Here is a 16,271-nt window from a genome sequence, read left to right on the forward strand (position 1 = left end):
GGAGCCACACATACTGTAGGGCTAGGCTACTGTTATGTTGTTGACTGCCGTACTATTGAGGACTATTATGAGTTCTGTCCATCATTTGGTGGTAGGAAAAATTACTGCAATAAAATTATGCTTATTAAATGCTTTCCCCAAATCACTTTTTCAAGAGTAATATTATCGGTTATCGTATCGGTATCGGCCACAACAAACCAATAAATATCGGTTATCGTTATCGGCCCTAAAATTCCATATCGGTGCATCTCTAGTACTAAGACCCAGAATAGTGTCCACAGACTCTAGTAGTGCACTAGTGTACTAACACCCAGAATAGTGTCCACAGACTCTAGTAGTGCACTAGTGTACGAACACCCAGAATAGTGTTCACAAGATAAGAGGTGGAGGGCCGTTTTGAGGGTGACGGAGGTTTAGAGGTAAGAGGAGGCGGCCGATAAGAAGGTGAACGAGATTAGAGGCTCAGGAAGCGAGGGCACAAGAGAGCCTGGTCTCCTGTCTTCACTTATCTGGGTATGTCTCTATGGCAACGATCACCCTCCTGTCTTCACTTATCTGGGTGTCTCTATGGCAATGATCACCCTCCTGTCTTCACTTATCTGGGTATGTCTCTATGGCAACGATCACCCTCCTGTCTTCACTTATCTGGGTGTCTCTATGGCAATGATCACCCTCCTGTCTTCACTTATCTGGGTATGTCTCTATGGCAACGATCACCCTCCTGTCTTCACTTATCTGGGTATGTCTATGGCAATGATCACCCTCCTGTCTTCACTTATCTGGGTATGTCTCTATGGCAACGATCACCCTAAAATGGCACTTCCTCATGACTAATAACAACATTCTAAAGCCATTATCCATAAGGCAAATACCCAACAACATACTGGTTTGTGTGTGTGTAAATGGGCAGGGCATCTACCTAAGATGGCAAGATGACCGAGTCTTATTTCTAAATGAGTGAATACACAGTGCATATGCTTCAGAAGTCATACTCTCTAAGTGTGTGTGTGTGTGTATTTGCCTAAGAAGTCACCTCTTTTTGTGTGTGTGTGTGTGTGTGTGTGTGTGTGCGCGCATAGAGGGAGGAGGAGGAGGAGGCGACGTTACCAGCTGGTGAAATGTGTAGATCCTTAGTGAGAGGCCGCGCACAGACAGCCAGGCATCTGAGGTGCGGAGTGTGGAGAGCGCTGTGGGGCCAGGCGGTCACCAGCATGGGGCTCCGTCCACTCCGCTCCACTCGGCTCGCTCGGTCACCACGGTCACCAGCGCTCCCGCACCACGGACCACCACTACTCAGCACTCAGCATAACCTCCAACAGCACTGCACACGCAGGAGGAGGAGGAGGAGGAGGAGGAGGAGGGAGAGAGAGAAAAACAGGAGGGAAGGAAGGACCGGAGGGAAAGAGAAGGATTAGTGAAACATGAGGAAATAGATAAAAGGAGGATGCAGGGAGGAAGTAAAAGAAGAGTGAGAGAGAGAGACCCGGGGAAAAGAGTGAGAGAAAACAGAGAGAGAGAGAGAGACCAGGAGAAAAGAGAGAGAGAGAGAGAGACCCAGGGAGGGAAAGAGATTTACACACAAAAGAGAAAGAGAGGAAGAGAAGGTGCAGGGTCATGCAGAAGAGAGCGATCATGTGATTGAAAGACAGATTAGCAGGCAAGAGATTCCAAACACAAGAGAGAGAGAGAGAGAGAGGGGGAAGAGAGACAGGAAAAGACGAGAAAACAGCACAAATCAAAGGACTAAACGGGTGACATCATGGCAGCAGTCAACAACAACAGGCAGCACAACACAAGTGGTCACTAATGTCTGAGCTCTACGGTGGGCTTCTTTACGAGCACGAGCGTTCCGCTCCGATCAGCCCTGGCTCGGCCCAGACGCGCGCCTCGGGCCCGTGGTGACCGCACGGAAGACCTCGCGCTGAACCTCCGCTGGGCACTTCTCTCTAAGCTTCCGCTGGGCACTTCTCTCTGACATGCAGAAGCTGCCGGCATCCAAACCAAATTAAAGCGATTAATTATTCATAATGATGATGATGATGTCTGCACAGCGCAAGGGTCTCGAACACACTCAACGTCACTTTGAAGTACGACAGTTGCAGTTTACAGTTTTCCGCCTATTTACTAACACACACACCCACACAAGCAAACACACACACACAAGCAAACACACATACACACACACTTCCCATTCCTAAACTCAGTACTACACCCCCCACAGGTTCGCAGTGAAACATCCTCATGTGAGTGTGAGTGTGTGAGTGTGAGTGTGAGTGTGAGTGTGAGTGTGTGTGTGTGTGTGTGTGTGTGTGTGTGTGTGTGTGTGTGTGTGTGTGTGTGTGACACCGCGGGCATGCGTACACCGGTGTCAGCATAACTTGGGCAGAGAGGCTCAGCGGGGGAGTATTTAAAGCCAGAGGGCATCCAGCCGCCATCTCCGTCCACTCTAAACAGCCCCCCCCCACCCCCCCAATACACACACGCACGCACAGCGCCAGTAAACACACACCTGTCGTGACAGGTACTAGGTGACAGGTACTAGGCAAATGAAAATGTAGGGATGTGGAGGGGTGTAGGGTGTGTGTGTGTGTGTGTGTGTGGTTGGGTGTGTGTGTGCGTGAGGGTGTGTGTGTGCGTGTGCGTGTGCTTGTGTGTGTGTGTGTGTGTGTGTGTGTGTGTGTGTGTGTGTGTGTGTGGTTGGGGGAGAGTTCCTGTGAGCAAGCTGCTGCTGCTCCTGCTGGGGGGGGGGGGGGGGGTTCTAGGGTCAAGCAGTGCCCCCCCCCTTTTTAAAAACATACGCACACACACACTCCCAAACGCACACGCCACTCCCCCCCAGTGCCTCCTAAAAAAAGACGCTTCCTGCATGCATGTGGACGCCACTCCCCACACATGCAACCAGTGTCCATCTGGCATACATTAACACCACGCGCCCCGAGAGTTCCCCCCCACAACTCTAAACAGGAAAGAGAAAGGATCGGGCTATTTTCACACTTTGTTTAGCTTCCCTTTCTTCCAGATGAAATAGAGCTCACTGGGGGATCACACTAACAATGCCTGCCATATATTTAGGCCCCAAACAAACCTCAGGACAAGCCATGGGCTTGGGTACAGTGGCCTGCCTTCTTGAACCCTTCTCTGAACCTGTTGGATCACAATAAGACTTCATACATACCTACCCTGTTAGTAGTGCGTGAGTTGCGTATCCCAAGACAAAACGTGGCCCTGCATTTCAATAGTATAATGTATGCCTTCAAGGGCTAGACAATCTAACAGTTAGGCCATGTGTTCTGCTAAGTTGGCATAAACACGATGATCTTCTGTCTCTTTCACACCTCCAATTACAGGCCTCAATATATGAGACTTACCCTGCTAAACCTACAAATCCAAGCATAAAGCAATCATAAAGGGCGGATAAAAATAGTTGCATACAGTGAAACTTGTAGAAGAAAAACAATGTATTCTATAACACAAATATTTCCTGCCAATGACAACTGTTTCACTAAACAGCTATGCAGAAATCCCGAAGCGCTGTTGAGAAATAGCAATAACTTACAAGTCCTCGGATCACAGTATCGGAGTGTTGTTTTCACTCTCAAGTCAGCGCAGAGAAACAACCTGTGATGTCAATCTTTCGTTACATGAGAGGCCTTCAGAAACTAACGACAATCTAGCGTTACATGGGAGGCCTTCAGAAACTAACGACAATCTAGCGTTACATGGGAGGCCTTCAGAAACTAACGACAATCTGGGGTGCAAATTCCAGGGATTTTAAATTTGACAGCAGGACTAACGTTAACGTTAGACCTAGGTCTGCCTGTAAAGCAAGACATCAACGTATCCGCTCAGTTCAGTAACTTCCAGTTCAGCAAACTACCTTATTGACGTCAGCAGGCTAAAGTAGGTAGCTGCGTTTGCTAGCATTTTTGATGGTTGGGCAGCTTAAAAAATATGCTAGCAAGCTGTGCTACTCCTTTGCTGCTCTAACAACCTAAATCAGCCAAAGTAGCTATCGTTTCAGCGCCCTGTCTTTGTTAGCCATCACCTCTGTTCAATGGTAAGCAGGATGCATAGAAATGTAATGAGATAATGCGATGCTTAACGTTACAGCCTAAAGGCAAAGTAGAGTGAACTACTTAGCTAGCTAGCCAAGTAAATATGTTCCCTTAATGGCTACTTAGTGAGCTAGCTCACTAAACCAGGTAGCTAGATACCTTGCTAGCAAGCTCAGCTAACTTGCAAACTGACTAGCCATGTTGGCTTTGACCTGCAGTCAGCCAGCCACTGCGAACACACTAAATTGGAAAGCGGGTGACGTATGATAATATGGTAGATGGCTTTGAATAATAAACAAACTTACTGGATGCACTAATCAACTTACCTCTTCGTCGACTTGATTAGTTAGCTTGCCAGCGAAGGAACTGTGATTTGTTTTGCTTGTCAAGCTAACTAGCCAGCTAGCAATGTATCCCTGTGATAAATACAGCCAATAGTTCAACGCTACTTCCTCCGAAGGAGTAAGGCCATCTATCTTTCGGCTGAATGCGACATACAATCACTATTTACTTAACTTAACTTCTACTAGTTGTATGTATCGTTGCATAAATACAGATCGCCAACGCTTGTCCCACTCTGGCTTATAGTGATGTGCCCAATGAAGCGAGGCTTCGGAGCTTGTGTCGAGCAGAAAGGGGCGTGCCAGATGAAGCCCCGATTCGAGGCTTGTGTCGTTTCCATAAAAATCACGTGACTGATGACAAACGAGGCCTCGGTTTGTGAGTGTGACGTCTGAAGCTTCGTTTGGGACACACACCCACGTGACTGCTTCGGAATCTGATTCAAAGGCTTTGAATTGCGCAAACCAGGGCACCCGCTCTAGTGTCGGAATGAGTTGTGTTGTATTGCAAGAGCCAGGCGAAATTTGTGGGTAGCCCTGATTTATATAGGATGCTTGCTCTGTTTGTCAATTTACGTTATTTTCTTTCCGGAAAATGTCCATAATCCATAATATCATGCACATATAGAAATAAAGAAGAAATAGCCTAGGCCTAGCCTAAAGCTTTGCCATTTAGAACAATGACATTAAAACGTGTCTGCGTTGCAGTCTCAACTTCAATCATGTCATTTAAAAGCAATACAGGCTAATATTTTCTATGTAGGCCTAACAATAATGGCTGACATAATATTTTCCTTTTATTGAAAGTTTGATTCATGAAACATCAAACTATGTCAGGCCATGTAGGGTTTGGTTTAATTAGGCGCCTGGTCGTTTCCTTTTCACTCTCGTCCATAGCGTGTTGAGGTTGATAATACTTCGTCCTGGTTCAGAAGCTAAGTAGTGTCTACTGCGGTCGTTAAGTGGATGGGAGACCGATTGGATCATTGACTGGGATAACATGATTTCACGCCTCCACGGAAACACCAATCTTCACGTGATAACGAGTGACGCGATTATGTTGCCTAATCGTATTTTATTGTATTGAATTGAGACAAACAGAAATGCACATTTCTTGCAACACTTTTAATGTAATGAATGAGAACATTTCGAAGCTTTGGCATTGTGTTGAACGTGTAGGCATTCTTTTCACTAGTCCGTGACTGCGGGGCTTTATGCAAACCACCAGATGTCGCTGTGTTTTCCTTATCTTCCATGTTTCGAAGCTTCGACACATTACTCGGCACATTAGGGAAATGTGCCGAGTAGCGCTCGAGGCTTCATTTACCCATCACTACTGGCTTACACATGCAAGGCAGGGGAAAAATCGGTCATATTTTCGATTCAAAATGGCGCACACTGTCACTAGAACGCGCAGCGCGCCGTCGCTCATTTTATTTACAGTGTTTTTGACCGACGGCTTACTGTACTTCTGACCCTCTACGCTGGAGGGTGCTGAAGAACAACTGCTCTGTCATCGTAGTGTTTTAAAATAGTGAATAATTATGTTAATTTCTAATGAATTGTTCTTACGCGTCCGTGATACGATGTGTCAAAAGATACTAACGCTCTAAGCGCAGTTTACATAGAACGAAGAATGCCACGAGTCTCGTCACAGGCTGCAGCAGAATCAAGGTCAGTCTTGCCTCAGAAATGGGTATGAACTTGAGGTCAGTGCATTGCTGGGTGTCATGCCCCACAAATCTGTACCAACTACTCTCACAGTGCTACCTGGATTAACCTGCAAATTGTCTCTAAAATATTATCTTATGCATATGACCAATGGGGTCCCACTGGGTAACAATTTAAATTATGTACAGTAAATATTCCAATTATCATGGGTTGTGTCAAGTAGAATATTGGAAACATTTGCCATCCTATCAATAGTATTTTATTAAATATTTTTTCTAGTGTAACCTCATTTTTTGCTTGGATCTCCTTCCATGTCAAGAACTTCAGACTCTCAACCATAATCCAGCATACAGAGAAGAACTAGGCAAAACGCTTCCTCTAGAAACAGTTTCTTTTCTCACAGAACTTCAGACGTTGGCCATGTTTTACAAGCAGAACCTTATGGCAGGGTCCAAAAGACCTAAGATTTTGAAAACGGCCATCATCTTTGCACCAAAAAACAGCCCATGAAAGTGTCCATACCACCCCTCACTCACTCTACAAACCATTGATTCCTTTTTTGGCGTTATGATGTAAGGGTCACATTGGATTTATTACTACTGTTTTGAGGCATTAACTCACTTGTCAACGATGTGAAGAAATCCATCCATTTTAGCCTGTTGAGTCAATACCCTTTTAGAATTGAGTTAACATGCAAGTCTATAATGCTTTTCTATTGCATCTAGGTCCAGCTAGTCACAAATGTCTTTGTACAAGATTTAGGATAACATTAGTTATCCAGGACGGCTAGAGTTCTGACAACTTTTGATAGGCATTTATTGACATGCGTATTGAGGGGAGGAAAAAAAAAAACACTGAATTTACACTAAATTTGACTCATAAATAGCCTACTAGATTTGTCCACAGACTACAGTCTATGGATTTATTAATTCAACCCAACCAACATTTCCCAAATAAGGACTTCGCTAAAATGTAGTCATAATGCCACATTAACAAAGAGGTAAATAAGAGACCACTCATTTAGCTTTTGTAGAAAAAAACCTCATTAATCAAATGCAATTCATATAATACTTGATTTCCTATTTACAAGGTTAAAAAAAAAAAATGTTTACACACATGGATAACAGCAAAAACAGTTACCACATTCAGTTGGTTGAAAAAGAAAAGTGAAAGCACACTTATATTACAGAATCTGGGGAAGAATCTCTCCATACCATGGTCAACATGAACAGTTACCGACTACAGCCTCGTTAGAGAACGGGATCCAAAACACAACAGAGGCAACGGTTAGGGCGGAGTCAGAACCCTGAGCCAACAGGTCCAGTCACCCTGTCCAGGCATTAACCCTTGTCCAAGAGGGCCGCTCACTTTTACAGTTTCATTAAGAGTTTCTAAACGCTTCTCTCAAGCTGTCACTCAGACGCTTGCTCCTCCTCCTTCTGTTTCTTCTTCTTCTTTTTCTTTTTCGCACTTTCACCAGCCTGGAAAGAGAAACCGTTAGCCATTAAAACACTAGTCCCTTGTGCCACACCAGCATGGACACCCAATATTCACATTGCAGTTCTCATTTATGAAAACAAAACGTTCCCCAGACTAAGAGCTAAAAGAAAACATCCAAATTAACTTTCATTCGGCCTGATGCTCTGCAAAGTTCAGTCTGTGCCTAGTTGAAGTCTCCTTCCATAAGGTCATTGAGAACTAGAATCGTACCTCTACGCTTCCATAAGGTTATTGAGCACTAGGATCATGAGGTCATTGAGCACTAGGATCGTACCTCTACGCTTCCATAAGGTCATTGAGCACTAGGACCATAAGGTCATTGAGCACTAGGATCGTACCTCTACGCTTCCATAAGGTCATTGAGCACTAGGACCATAAGGTCATTGAGCACTAGGACCATACCTCTACGCTTCCCTAAGGTTATTGAGCACTAGGACCATAAGGTCATTGAGCACTAGGACCATAAGGTCATTGAGCACTAGGACCATAAGGTCATTGAGCACTAGGATCGTACCTCTACGCTTCCATAAGGTTATTGAGCACTAGGACCATAAGGTCATTGAGCACTAGGACCATAAGGTCATTGAGCACTAGGACCATAAGGTCATTGAGCACTAGGATCGTACCTCTACGCTTCCATAAGGTCATTGAGCACTAGGACCATGAGGATCGTACCTCTTCGCTTCCATAAGGTCATTGAGCACTAGGAGCATGAGGTCATTGAGCACTAGGACCATGAGGTCATTGAGCACTAGGACCATAAGGTCATTGAGCACTAGGATCGTACCTCTACGCTTCCATAAGGTTATTGAGCACTAGGACCATAAGGTCATTGAGCACTAGGACCATAAGGTCATTGAGCACTAGGACCATAAGGTCATTGAGCACTAGGATCGTACCTCTACGCTTCCATAAGGTCATTGAGCACTAGGACCATGAGGATCGTACCTCTTCGCTTCCATAAGGTCATTGAGCACTAGGAGCATGAGGTCATTGAGCACTAGGACCATGAGGTCATTGAGCACTAGGATCGTACCTCTACGCTTCCATGAGGTCATTGAGCACTAGGACCATGAGGATCGTACCTCTTTGCTTCCATAAGGTCATTGAGCACTAGGAGCATAAGGTCATTGAGCACTAGGAGCATGAGGTCATTGAGCACTAGGAGCATGAGGTCATTGAGCACTAGGACCATGAGGATCGTACCTCTTCGCTTCCATAAGGTCATTGAGCACTAGGAGCATGAGGTCATTGAGCACTAGGACCATGAGGATCGTACCTCTTCGCTTCCATAAGGTCATTGAGCACTAGGAGCATGAGGATCGTACCTCTTCGCTTCCATGAGGTCATTGAGCACTAGGACCATGAGGATCGTACCTCTTTGCTTCCATAAGGTCATTGAGCACTAGGAGCATAAGGTCATTGAGCACTAGGACCATGAGGATCGTACCTCTTCGCTTCCATAAGGTCATTGAGCACTAGGAGCATAAGGTCATTGAGCACTAGGACCATGAGGATCGTACCTCTTTGCTTCCATAAGGTCATTGAGCACTAGGAGCATAAGGTCATTGAGCACTAGGACCATGAGGATCGTACCTCTTTGCTTCCATAAGGTCATTGAGCACTAGGAGCATAAGGTCATTGAGCACTAGGACCATGAGGATCGTACCTCTTCGCTTCCATAAGGTCATTGAGCACTAGGACCATGAGGATCGTACCTCTTCGCTTCCATAAGGTCATTGAGCACTAGGAGCATGAGGTCATTGAGCACTAGGACCATGAGGATCGTACCTCTTCGCTTCCATAAGGTCATTGAGCACTAGGAGCATGAGGTCATTGAGCACTAGGACCATGAGGATCGTACCTCTTCGCTTCCATAAGGTCATTGAGCACTAGGAGCATGAGGTCATTGAGCACTAGGACCATGAGGATCGTACCTCTTCGCTTCCATAAGGTCATTGAGCACTAGGAGCATGAGGTCATTGAGCACTAGGACCATGAGGATCGTACCTCTTCGCTTCCATAAGGTCATTGAGCACTAGGAGCATGAGGTCATTGAGCACTAGGACCATGAGGTCATTGAGCACTAGGATCGTACCTCTACGCTTCCATGAGGTCATTGAGCACTAGGACCATGAGGATCGTACCTCTTCGCTTCCATAAGGTCATTGAGCACTAGGAGCATGAGGTCATTGAGCACTAGGACCATGAGGATCGTACCTCTTCGCTTGGCTCGGCTGCAGGCGCCTCTTCCGCCAGTTTCATTTTCTTCTCCTTTTTCTTCTTCTTCTTTTCCTTCTTCAGCTCCTCGTCAGTCTTGGGCGTCGCGGGCGTTGAAGGTTCCGTTGCGTTCCCCTCGCCGTCGCTTCCACTCTCTTCCCTTTTGCGCTGCAGGCAGGAGAAGAACGCGATCAGAAACCAACCTTTCAGGGGGCGCTGTGGCACAACAGGCTACAGCGCTCATACCATATACGGGACCAAGTGCCCACGGGGACCCAGGTTCAAATCAGACCTGCGGTCATATCCCGATCCCACCCCATCTCTCTCTCTCCTGCGGTCATGTCCCGATCCCACCCCATCTCTCTCTCCTGCGGTCATGTCCCGATCCCACCCCATCTCTCTCTCCTGCGGTCATGTCCCGGTCCCACCCCATCTCTCTCTCCTGCGGTCATATCCCGGTCCCACCCCATCTCTCTCTCCTGCGATCATATCCCGGTCCCACTCCATCTCTCTCTCCCACTTGCTTCCTGTCTCACTCTTCACTGTCCTATACAAATAAAAGCTACGAGCCCAAAAAAAATAAAAAATCTTTCACCCCTTACAACATGGTTACTGTTCAGAACAGAGGGACATTTATAACTAACTTGTACCTTTGCAGGTGTGGCTGGCTCATCGCCCTTCTTTGCCGCTGCAGCCTTCTTTGCACTGAAATCCAAAGTAGAGAAATCAAGCATGAGGAAAGAGCTACATCATGTACTCAACACTACCGCTCAAGCAGGAAAAACCTTCAGCCTAAATAAAGCCACATTCAGAAAAGAGACTAGCAGTAATGTAGCGAGTAGAACCTAAAATTTATGTTAATGAAATTCACAAAATATCTGCCAACGCCAATGCCCCATTGCCGAACACAGTTGAGCTAGTTTCAATGATGCAAACAAACACGTCTTAAATAACATTTGAGGGTTTGAGTAATCACCCGTAATCCACATAGCTGTCTGTCCACTCTGCAGGTGTGCTGCCGTTTGGCTTCCCGTGTTTGTCCAAGAGGCCCTTCTGGATCATCATCTTCTTCTGGCTAGCCTGAGGCAGAATTTAGCATTAGCACAGCAGGGCAGCAATCTTCCCACCCCTAGCCACTTTCACAATTGTGAGCACACCAACATGCAGGCTGGGCCTGGGCTGAGGAGGTTACCTTGGGTCCAAGTCCCCACTTGCGAGGGTACGTGTCCCTCTCCATGATGACCCTCTTGATCTTGGCAACGACTCCATGGTCACAGGTAGAAATGACCGCCGTCGTCATAAGTGCAACCGCTAGTGGCACAGGTCAAGGGAGGGGACGGGGGAGAAAAAAAGGCTTTAATTGGCTTCCTCAAAATAGCACTTTATTCACCCACATGAACACCATCAGTCTTGGGTGATAGATAGTGGTCATCTTTGCACAGAGTGCTATTGTATTCTATACTGTAGTCATCATGTGGCTCTTCAGTATGAAAAAGAGGGCAGGACAAAGGCTGTGACTCACCTGTACAAATGGCCTCCCCCTTGGTGGTAATTACTACGATGTCTTGGTTGATCTCGATGCCATCTTCATATCGGAGGACACCTGGGAGCATGATTTTGGCGCCGTAGCAGATAGCATTAACCTGTCAAATGTATGCCACAATAGGAACAAGAATGAGCATATTGACTGCTATATGTGAACTCTTCAAACTACAAGAACCCAAGTGACTTCACAATACACTTTACTCTGTGACCAACCACCTTAAGAGGGGATGGATGCAGAGACGCCACTTACCGCACTGTCCTTCATGACTATCCTCTTGTGAGAGATGAGCAGCTTCTCCAGGGGGAATATCACACGCCTGAGGTAGCTCTCGTCCTTGTTGTGGTCAAACTGCCACTGGGCATCCAGCACGTCATGCATGGTCACCAAGTTATCCTGTGTTGAGGCAAGGAGAAAAAAAAAAAAGTCAATATGTGGCTAAAAAGTTGCTAGCTGTATATGCAACATCCATTGTATCAAACAGAGGTATTAGCTATGGTTAGAGTGAGATGGACATGGAAGGACCAACCCAAACAAATGACCCATAGCATGATGCTGTGCCAAAGATAAATTACCAGGACTGGGGAGGAGACCCAGAACTGAACTCAACACTTTGGAGCAAATCACCACAAGCACATGCAGATCAATTTAAATAGCCTGTAAGATCAATGCATCATGTAATTACACACAAGTATGGCACTCATATGATTAATGGCACTCAAATATGACTAGCCATTTGGTGCCAATATATAGATCAGTCTTGCACCAGCTATGACCATTGCCATGGCCTTCAAATTCAGCCACTATGCTTAAATTTGTTTTAAAAAAAAATCTATGCCAGTAAGATATTTTAAAACCTTCAGAGGTGGGAGCCTTCATATTCAGCCACTATGCTTTGGTCACACTGCCCTTAATGACTGACCTTCTCTCCCATTACTCCGGAGCGGACTCTCCGCAGCTCCTGCATCTGGCCTCCGACGCCCAGCAACAGGCCCATGTGCACACACAGCGTCCTGATGTAGGTGCCCGCTTCACAGCTCACCCAGAAGATGCCTACAGGGCCACACAAAGGGAGCACATTGAAGGTTGGCATCTACTGAGGTCTCATTTCAACAGGACATGTGTGTCCATGTTCCGGAGTACTCCACGGAACGCACACACGACTGCACTAGTTAGTGAACGTACAACTGATCAGACATCTGGACAATATCTACAGAGCAGCCCCTCACCTAGTCTCCTCTCAGGGTCGTACTCGATGAGCTTGCTCTCGTAGATCGTGCGCACTCGCAGCTGCCTCTTAACCGCAGCAATGAGGGGAGGTCGCTGGAACAGCGCCCCCGTGAGGCACTCCATGGCCTGAAGAAAAGAAAAAAAAAAAGACTTTAGTGACATTGTTTCCAGGAGTCAGTGACTCTTAACAATGAACTGCTCAATAGTGCCAAATTGCATGATGCCTCAGTATATGGCAATGAAAACTCAAGACAATGTTAAGACATACATGTAGGCACTTACCCTCAAAAGCTGGTGCTCGCTCTCAATGGCATTGTGCAGCCGTACTATACCCACATACTCTTTGCCTGCATAGAGAGCAGAAGAGTAGTGAGGTGAGGCCGCTTATTTACTGTCATGTTACTGCAAACGGCAGATCAGCAGAAGCCCACAGGCGTGAAAAGAGACTCAGGACAGCCGCGTAACTCACCGGCACTCTGTTGGGACTTGACCAGTCTGGTGGCACGGTCCACGCACACGATCAGACAGCCGGTGACTTTGGGATCGAGCGTGCCGCTGTGGCCAGTTTTGTCGACTCGCAGGATGCGCTTGATCCATGCCACCACTTCGTGAGAGGACGGGTTGGCGGGTTTATCGAGGTTAATGAAGCCCGACCTAGAGTAGAGGAACAAAAAAAAAAAAAAATCATGGAAGAGAAACAAAAATAAATTCACATCTAAGGGCATTGAATGCCAAAAGAAAAGCCAGGCACAGAATTGCATGGTAGCCATCAGTTTTAGGGTAGTAGATAAAAGTCATCTTTGCACATAGTGCTAGTGCTATCTAAGAGACATCATGTGGCTGTGCTGTTCCAACACAAGAATGCTAATGAACCATCATACCTGACATAATCGTGTATGTTCCTCTTCAGTGGGTTGCATCCATTTGGAATGGGAGTGTAATGTGCAGTCCTGATGTTTAGTTTGTCAAAATTCTGCAAAGTATGACTGTACATTAGCATCAAATACACACAGCTCATGTACACCCTGGGATAGGACTTCTCTAAACTGTTCTTTTCAATGTTAATGTAATGTTCATTAAGGTCATTTTAAGTCCTGTTCGACTGCTAAGAACTAACATTTACACAAACACTGCGCTGTTACACTACTAGAAACCATCCTTATGGGATGGACTGGGTGAGGCGCGTGATCAGCCGTTTACACTCGTCTTTGTGAGGGCCGGGCGTCATCCCTGCAAGCCCACCTGCGGTCTCTGACCACAGAACCAGTAGAACACTGGACCTGCGGGAGAGGCGCAGGCAGCCGGAAACTCTCGTGCCTAGAACAGACGCGAGAGCCGCAGAGAGTGCGAGCACCAGCAGAACTCAGAGAATGGATAAACTGCTTCATCACGTCACACGCCACACCCGTTTAGCCTAATGCTAATGCCATGCAGAGACATGTGTAATGCATAGTTATACCTGAGGCATTCACTTACCTTCAATAACAGAGGCCACTGAGATGTGTCCAAACTAGCTACTTTAGATTCTGGCTTGATGAGAAAATCGCCAGACTCTTGAATGTCCTGTAGGATGGTAAACATGTTTTAACTTGTGCAGTACAGAAATGAGCTACTACATAGTACAGGGGTCGGCAAATAGTGGCCCGCGGGCCAATTTTGGCCCGCCATCTATTCTATCTGGCCCGCGAGATGACGTTAATTTGCTGTTTAAATAATAAAAAAAAAAAAAATGAAATTTTTTTTAACCCCATGTTTTTAAAAAGAAAAAAAGGCCTACAGCAATCCCATCAATTTCAAAACATTTATTGAGGTATAGATGATAGTCCTACTAAAGTGACAAAACAACAGGTGGAACATCCTTGCAGTTATTCATGACGCACAGGTCGGAACGGTATTGGCACGCGAGTGCGCGTAATCTTGTGCAAAAATAAAAAAAAAGTGTCCTGTCTCCCTCTTCCAGTGGGCAAGGTCAAAAATAGCCTATGTTTCGTTAAATTAATAGGCTTGGCATTAATAAATGCAGGCAGGCTCAACACATACCTCTGCTTCCATTCTTCTTTGTAGGTCCTGCATTCTGAATCAATTTTTCTTTTCAAGGCTTTTGACAACGACATTTTGCATCGATAACTAGCATATAGCAATGTTCAGCTAATCATTTACACGTCATCCAAAAGAATAATATTTGTACACATTAGTTACGGCAAGTTGCTAGGCAAGTCGCCTGTTTCATGAGAGACGACAGGAGATGCAGCAGGCGGCATAAAAACAGCGCACATAAGCAAATAAACGTTTTTAATGGAATTAAATTAAATGCATTTTAAAAGTTAGATGATGTTTATTTTAATATAATATAATAATTCATAATTTAAATAGTAGGCCTATAACCCCCCCCCCCCCCCCCCCCATTACAAAAGCTATGGCCCGCGATGCCATTGTCTGAAAAAAAATTGGCCCGGGTCCAAACGTAATTGCCGACCCCTGACATAGTACAATAATTGTTGCTTGACTCACCCCAACTTCATGATCAGCAACTTTCTGCTTCTTTTTCTTCTCCTTCTTCACTATAATTGGAGGCAAACAAGACAGAAATTATTGGATTGCTAAATTCTCACACCAAGTCCTTGATGCAAAACTTTGAGCGCACTAGCGCAGGCAATATAACCGGCCACACACTGGCTGCAAACTTTCATCTTTGAATTTATATGTTTAATCTCAAACGTCAAAATATATACGATCAGAACAAATAATTTGCATTAACATACAAACGGACTTGCAAAGCCACCAAGCCAACCCAAACTCGACATGGCCGGGTCACCAGCTCCGTCACCCACGTGGCGAAGTCTAGCTAACGTTACCACGTGGGAGTTTACTGAAGCAATCGGAATTGGTATATCAGAATTAATTTAACTTACATTGGTAAATGACGAAGTTCAGTGGTGACTTGGCAACAAAAACAAGTTTTAAGTTTAGCTACACTACTTAAATTGGGCAATTGTTAAAGTTGGTGATCAGCTAGTTAGCAAGTTAGCTATTGGAATGGCAACTTCGGCAAAGTTACATGTTAACATCAACATTAACCAACAAAAACGAAAAATTCTTTTAGAATAACCAAAACGCAGCGCATTTTTAATACCAGAATTGCAAAGAAACACTGACGCATTGTGGCCGACTAACGTTAGCCATTTTTATAGGCGGCTAAACGACAGTAACGTTAACGTTCAATATTTGCGCAAACATAAATCACAAAACAAGACAAGATGGACAAGAACCGCTAAATTTTTAACTGACAAGTGGAAGATCTTTGGCCATGTCTGAAAACACCAACTGAAGACAAATAAGGTTACTAGGATGGGGTTTTTTCTGAACACCCTAGTCACTCATGAGGCGCCCATGCGGCTGCCGTACTAGTTCGATTGACGCAGACATCTTAAATACCTACAAGTGTGCATGCTCGACTGCTCTTGTGTGCAGTACTAAATTACATTGTTTTTGAATAGTTGTGTGAGAAATTTGAAATTTGCAGAACAATCATGCAAAAATGAAAAAGACAAAGTTAACTTTGAGCTCTCATTTACCTTCGCCGTCCGCCATCTTCGCAACGCAGTCGCACAGGAACACGTGTGCATATCTGCGCATGACTATTTGAAGACGTCAGGTCTCGCGATATATAGACATCTAACGTTAGCCTACTTCTCCGAGATTTTTCAACCG

General features: G+C 45.5%; 2 protein-coding genes and 4 non-coding genes across 6 annotated transcripts in view; all 6 read right to left on the reverse strand.

Moving 5' to 3' along the window:
• Positions 1-4,634, reverse strand: part of ppp6r2a (protein phosphatase 6, regulatory subunit 2a) — a 56,507-nt gene extending 51,873 nt beyond the window's left edge. Inside the window, exons 1-2 of the mRNA XM_076302789.1 lie at positions 4,382-4,634; positions 1,108-1,321 (exon numbers count right to left, since the gene is read on the reverse strand). The gene's annotated coding sequence lies outside the window, so the exon portion shown is untranslated. The remainder of the gene's footprint in view (positions 1-1,107; positions 1,322-4,381) is intronic.
• A 2,458-nt stretch (positions 4,635-7,092) lies between these two features.
• dkc1 (dyskeratosis congenita 1, dyskerin) lies at positions 7,093-16,185 on the reverse strand. Its single transcript, XM_076302797.1, has 15 exons — positions 16,136-16,185; positions 15,072-15,121; positions 14,037-14,123; positions 13,442-13,533; positions 13,030-13,214; positions 12,843-12,907; positions 12,560-12,686; positions 12,253-12,383; positions 11,583-11,726; positions 11,310-11,430; positions 10,980-11,098; positions 10,764-10,867; positions 10,438-10,492; positions 9,788-9,955; positions 7,093-7,548 (listed from the first exon to the last, which is right to left on the reverse strand). The coding sequence occupies exons 1-15, from the start codon at positions 16,149-16,151 to the stop codon at positions 7,480-7,482; spliced, it is 1,533 nt and encodes a 510-aa protein (XP_076158912.1). The 5' UTR covers positions 16,152-16,185; the 3' UTR covers positions 7,093-7,479.
• Positions 11,187-11,266, reverse strand: LOC143142731 (small nucleolar RNA SNORD83). The gene has a single exon (XR_012990971.1). It is a non-coding gene; the product is annotated as a small nucleolar RNA SNORD83 (small nucleolar RNA).
• LOC143142735 (small nucleolar RNA SNORA36 family) lies at positions 11,820-11,949 on the reverse strand. The gene has a single exon (XR_012990975.1). It is a non-coding gene; the product is annotated as a small nucleolar RNA SNORA36 family (small nucleolar RNA).
• LOC143142732 (small nucleolar RNA SNORD83) lies at positions 13,325-13,401 on the reverse strand. The gene has a single exon (XR_012990972.1). It is a non-coding gene; the product is annotated as a small nucleolar RNA SNORD83 (small nucleolar RNA).
• Positions 13,745-13,956, reverse strand: LOC143142739 (small nucleolar RNA SNORD17). The gene has a single exon (XR_012990979.1). It is a non-coding gene; the product is annotated as a small nucleolar RNA SNORD17 (small nucleolar RNA).
• Positions 16,186-16,271: the final 86 nt, after the last annotated feature.

This window comes from Alosa pseudoharengus, unplaced genomic scaffold (assembly GCF_046254945.1).
Source record: "Alosa pseudoharengus isolate Yale_2024_CS ecotype anadromous, Long Island Sound unplaced genomic scaffold, YU_APseudo_1.1 YU_APseudo_1.1_scf_24, whole genome shotgun sequence".
Lineage (NCBI taxonomy): Eukaryota > Metazoa > Chordata > Actinopteri > Clupeiformes > Clupeidae > Alosa > Alosa pseudoharengus.

Coding starts and splice junctions, on each gene's coding strand:
- dkc1 (XM_076302797.1), bottom strand. Junction 13,534..14,036: donor AGTGGCCTCTGTTATTGAAG/GTAAGTGAATGC, acceptor CATACTTTGCAG/AATTTTGACAAACTAAACAT. Junction 13,215..13,441: donor AACATACACGATTATGTCAG/GTATGATGGTTC, acceptor CCTCTACTCTAG/GTCGGGCTTCATTAACCTCG.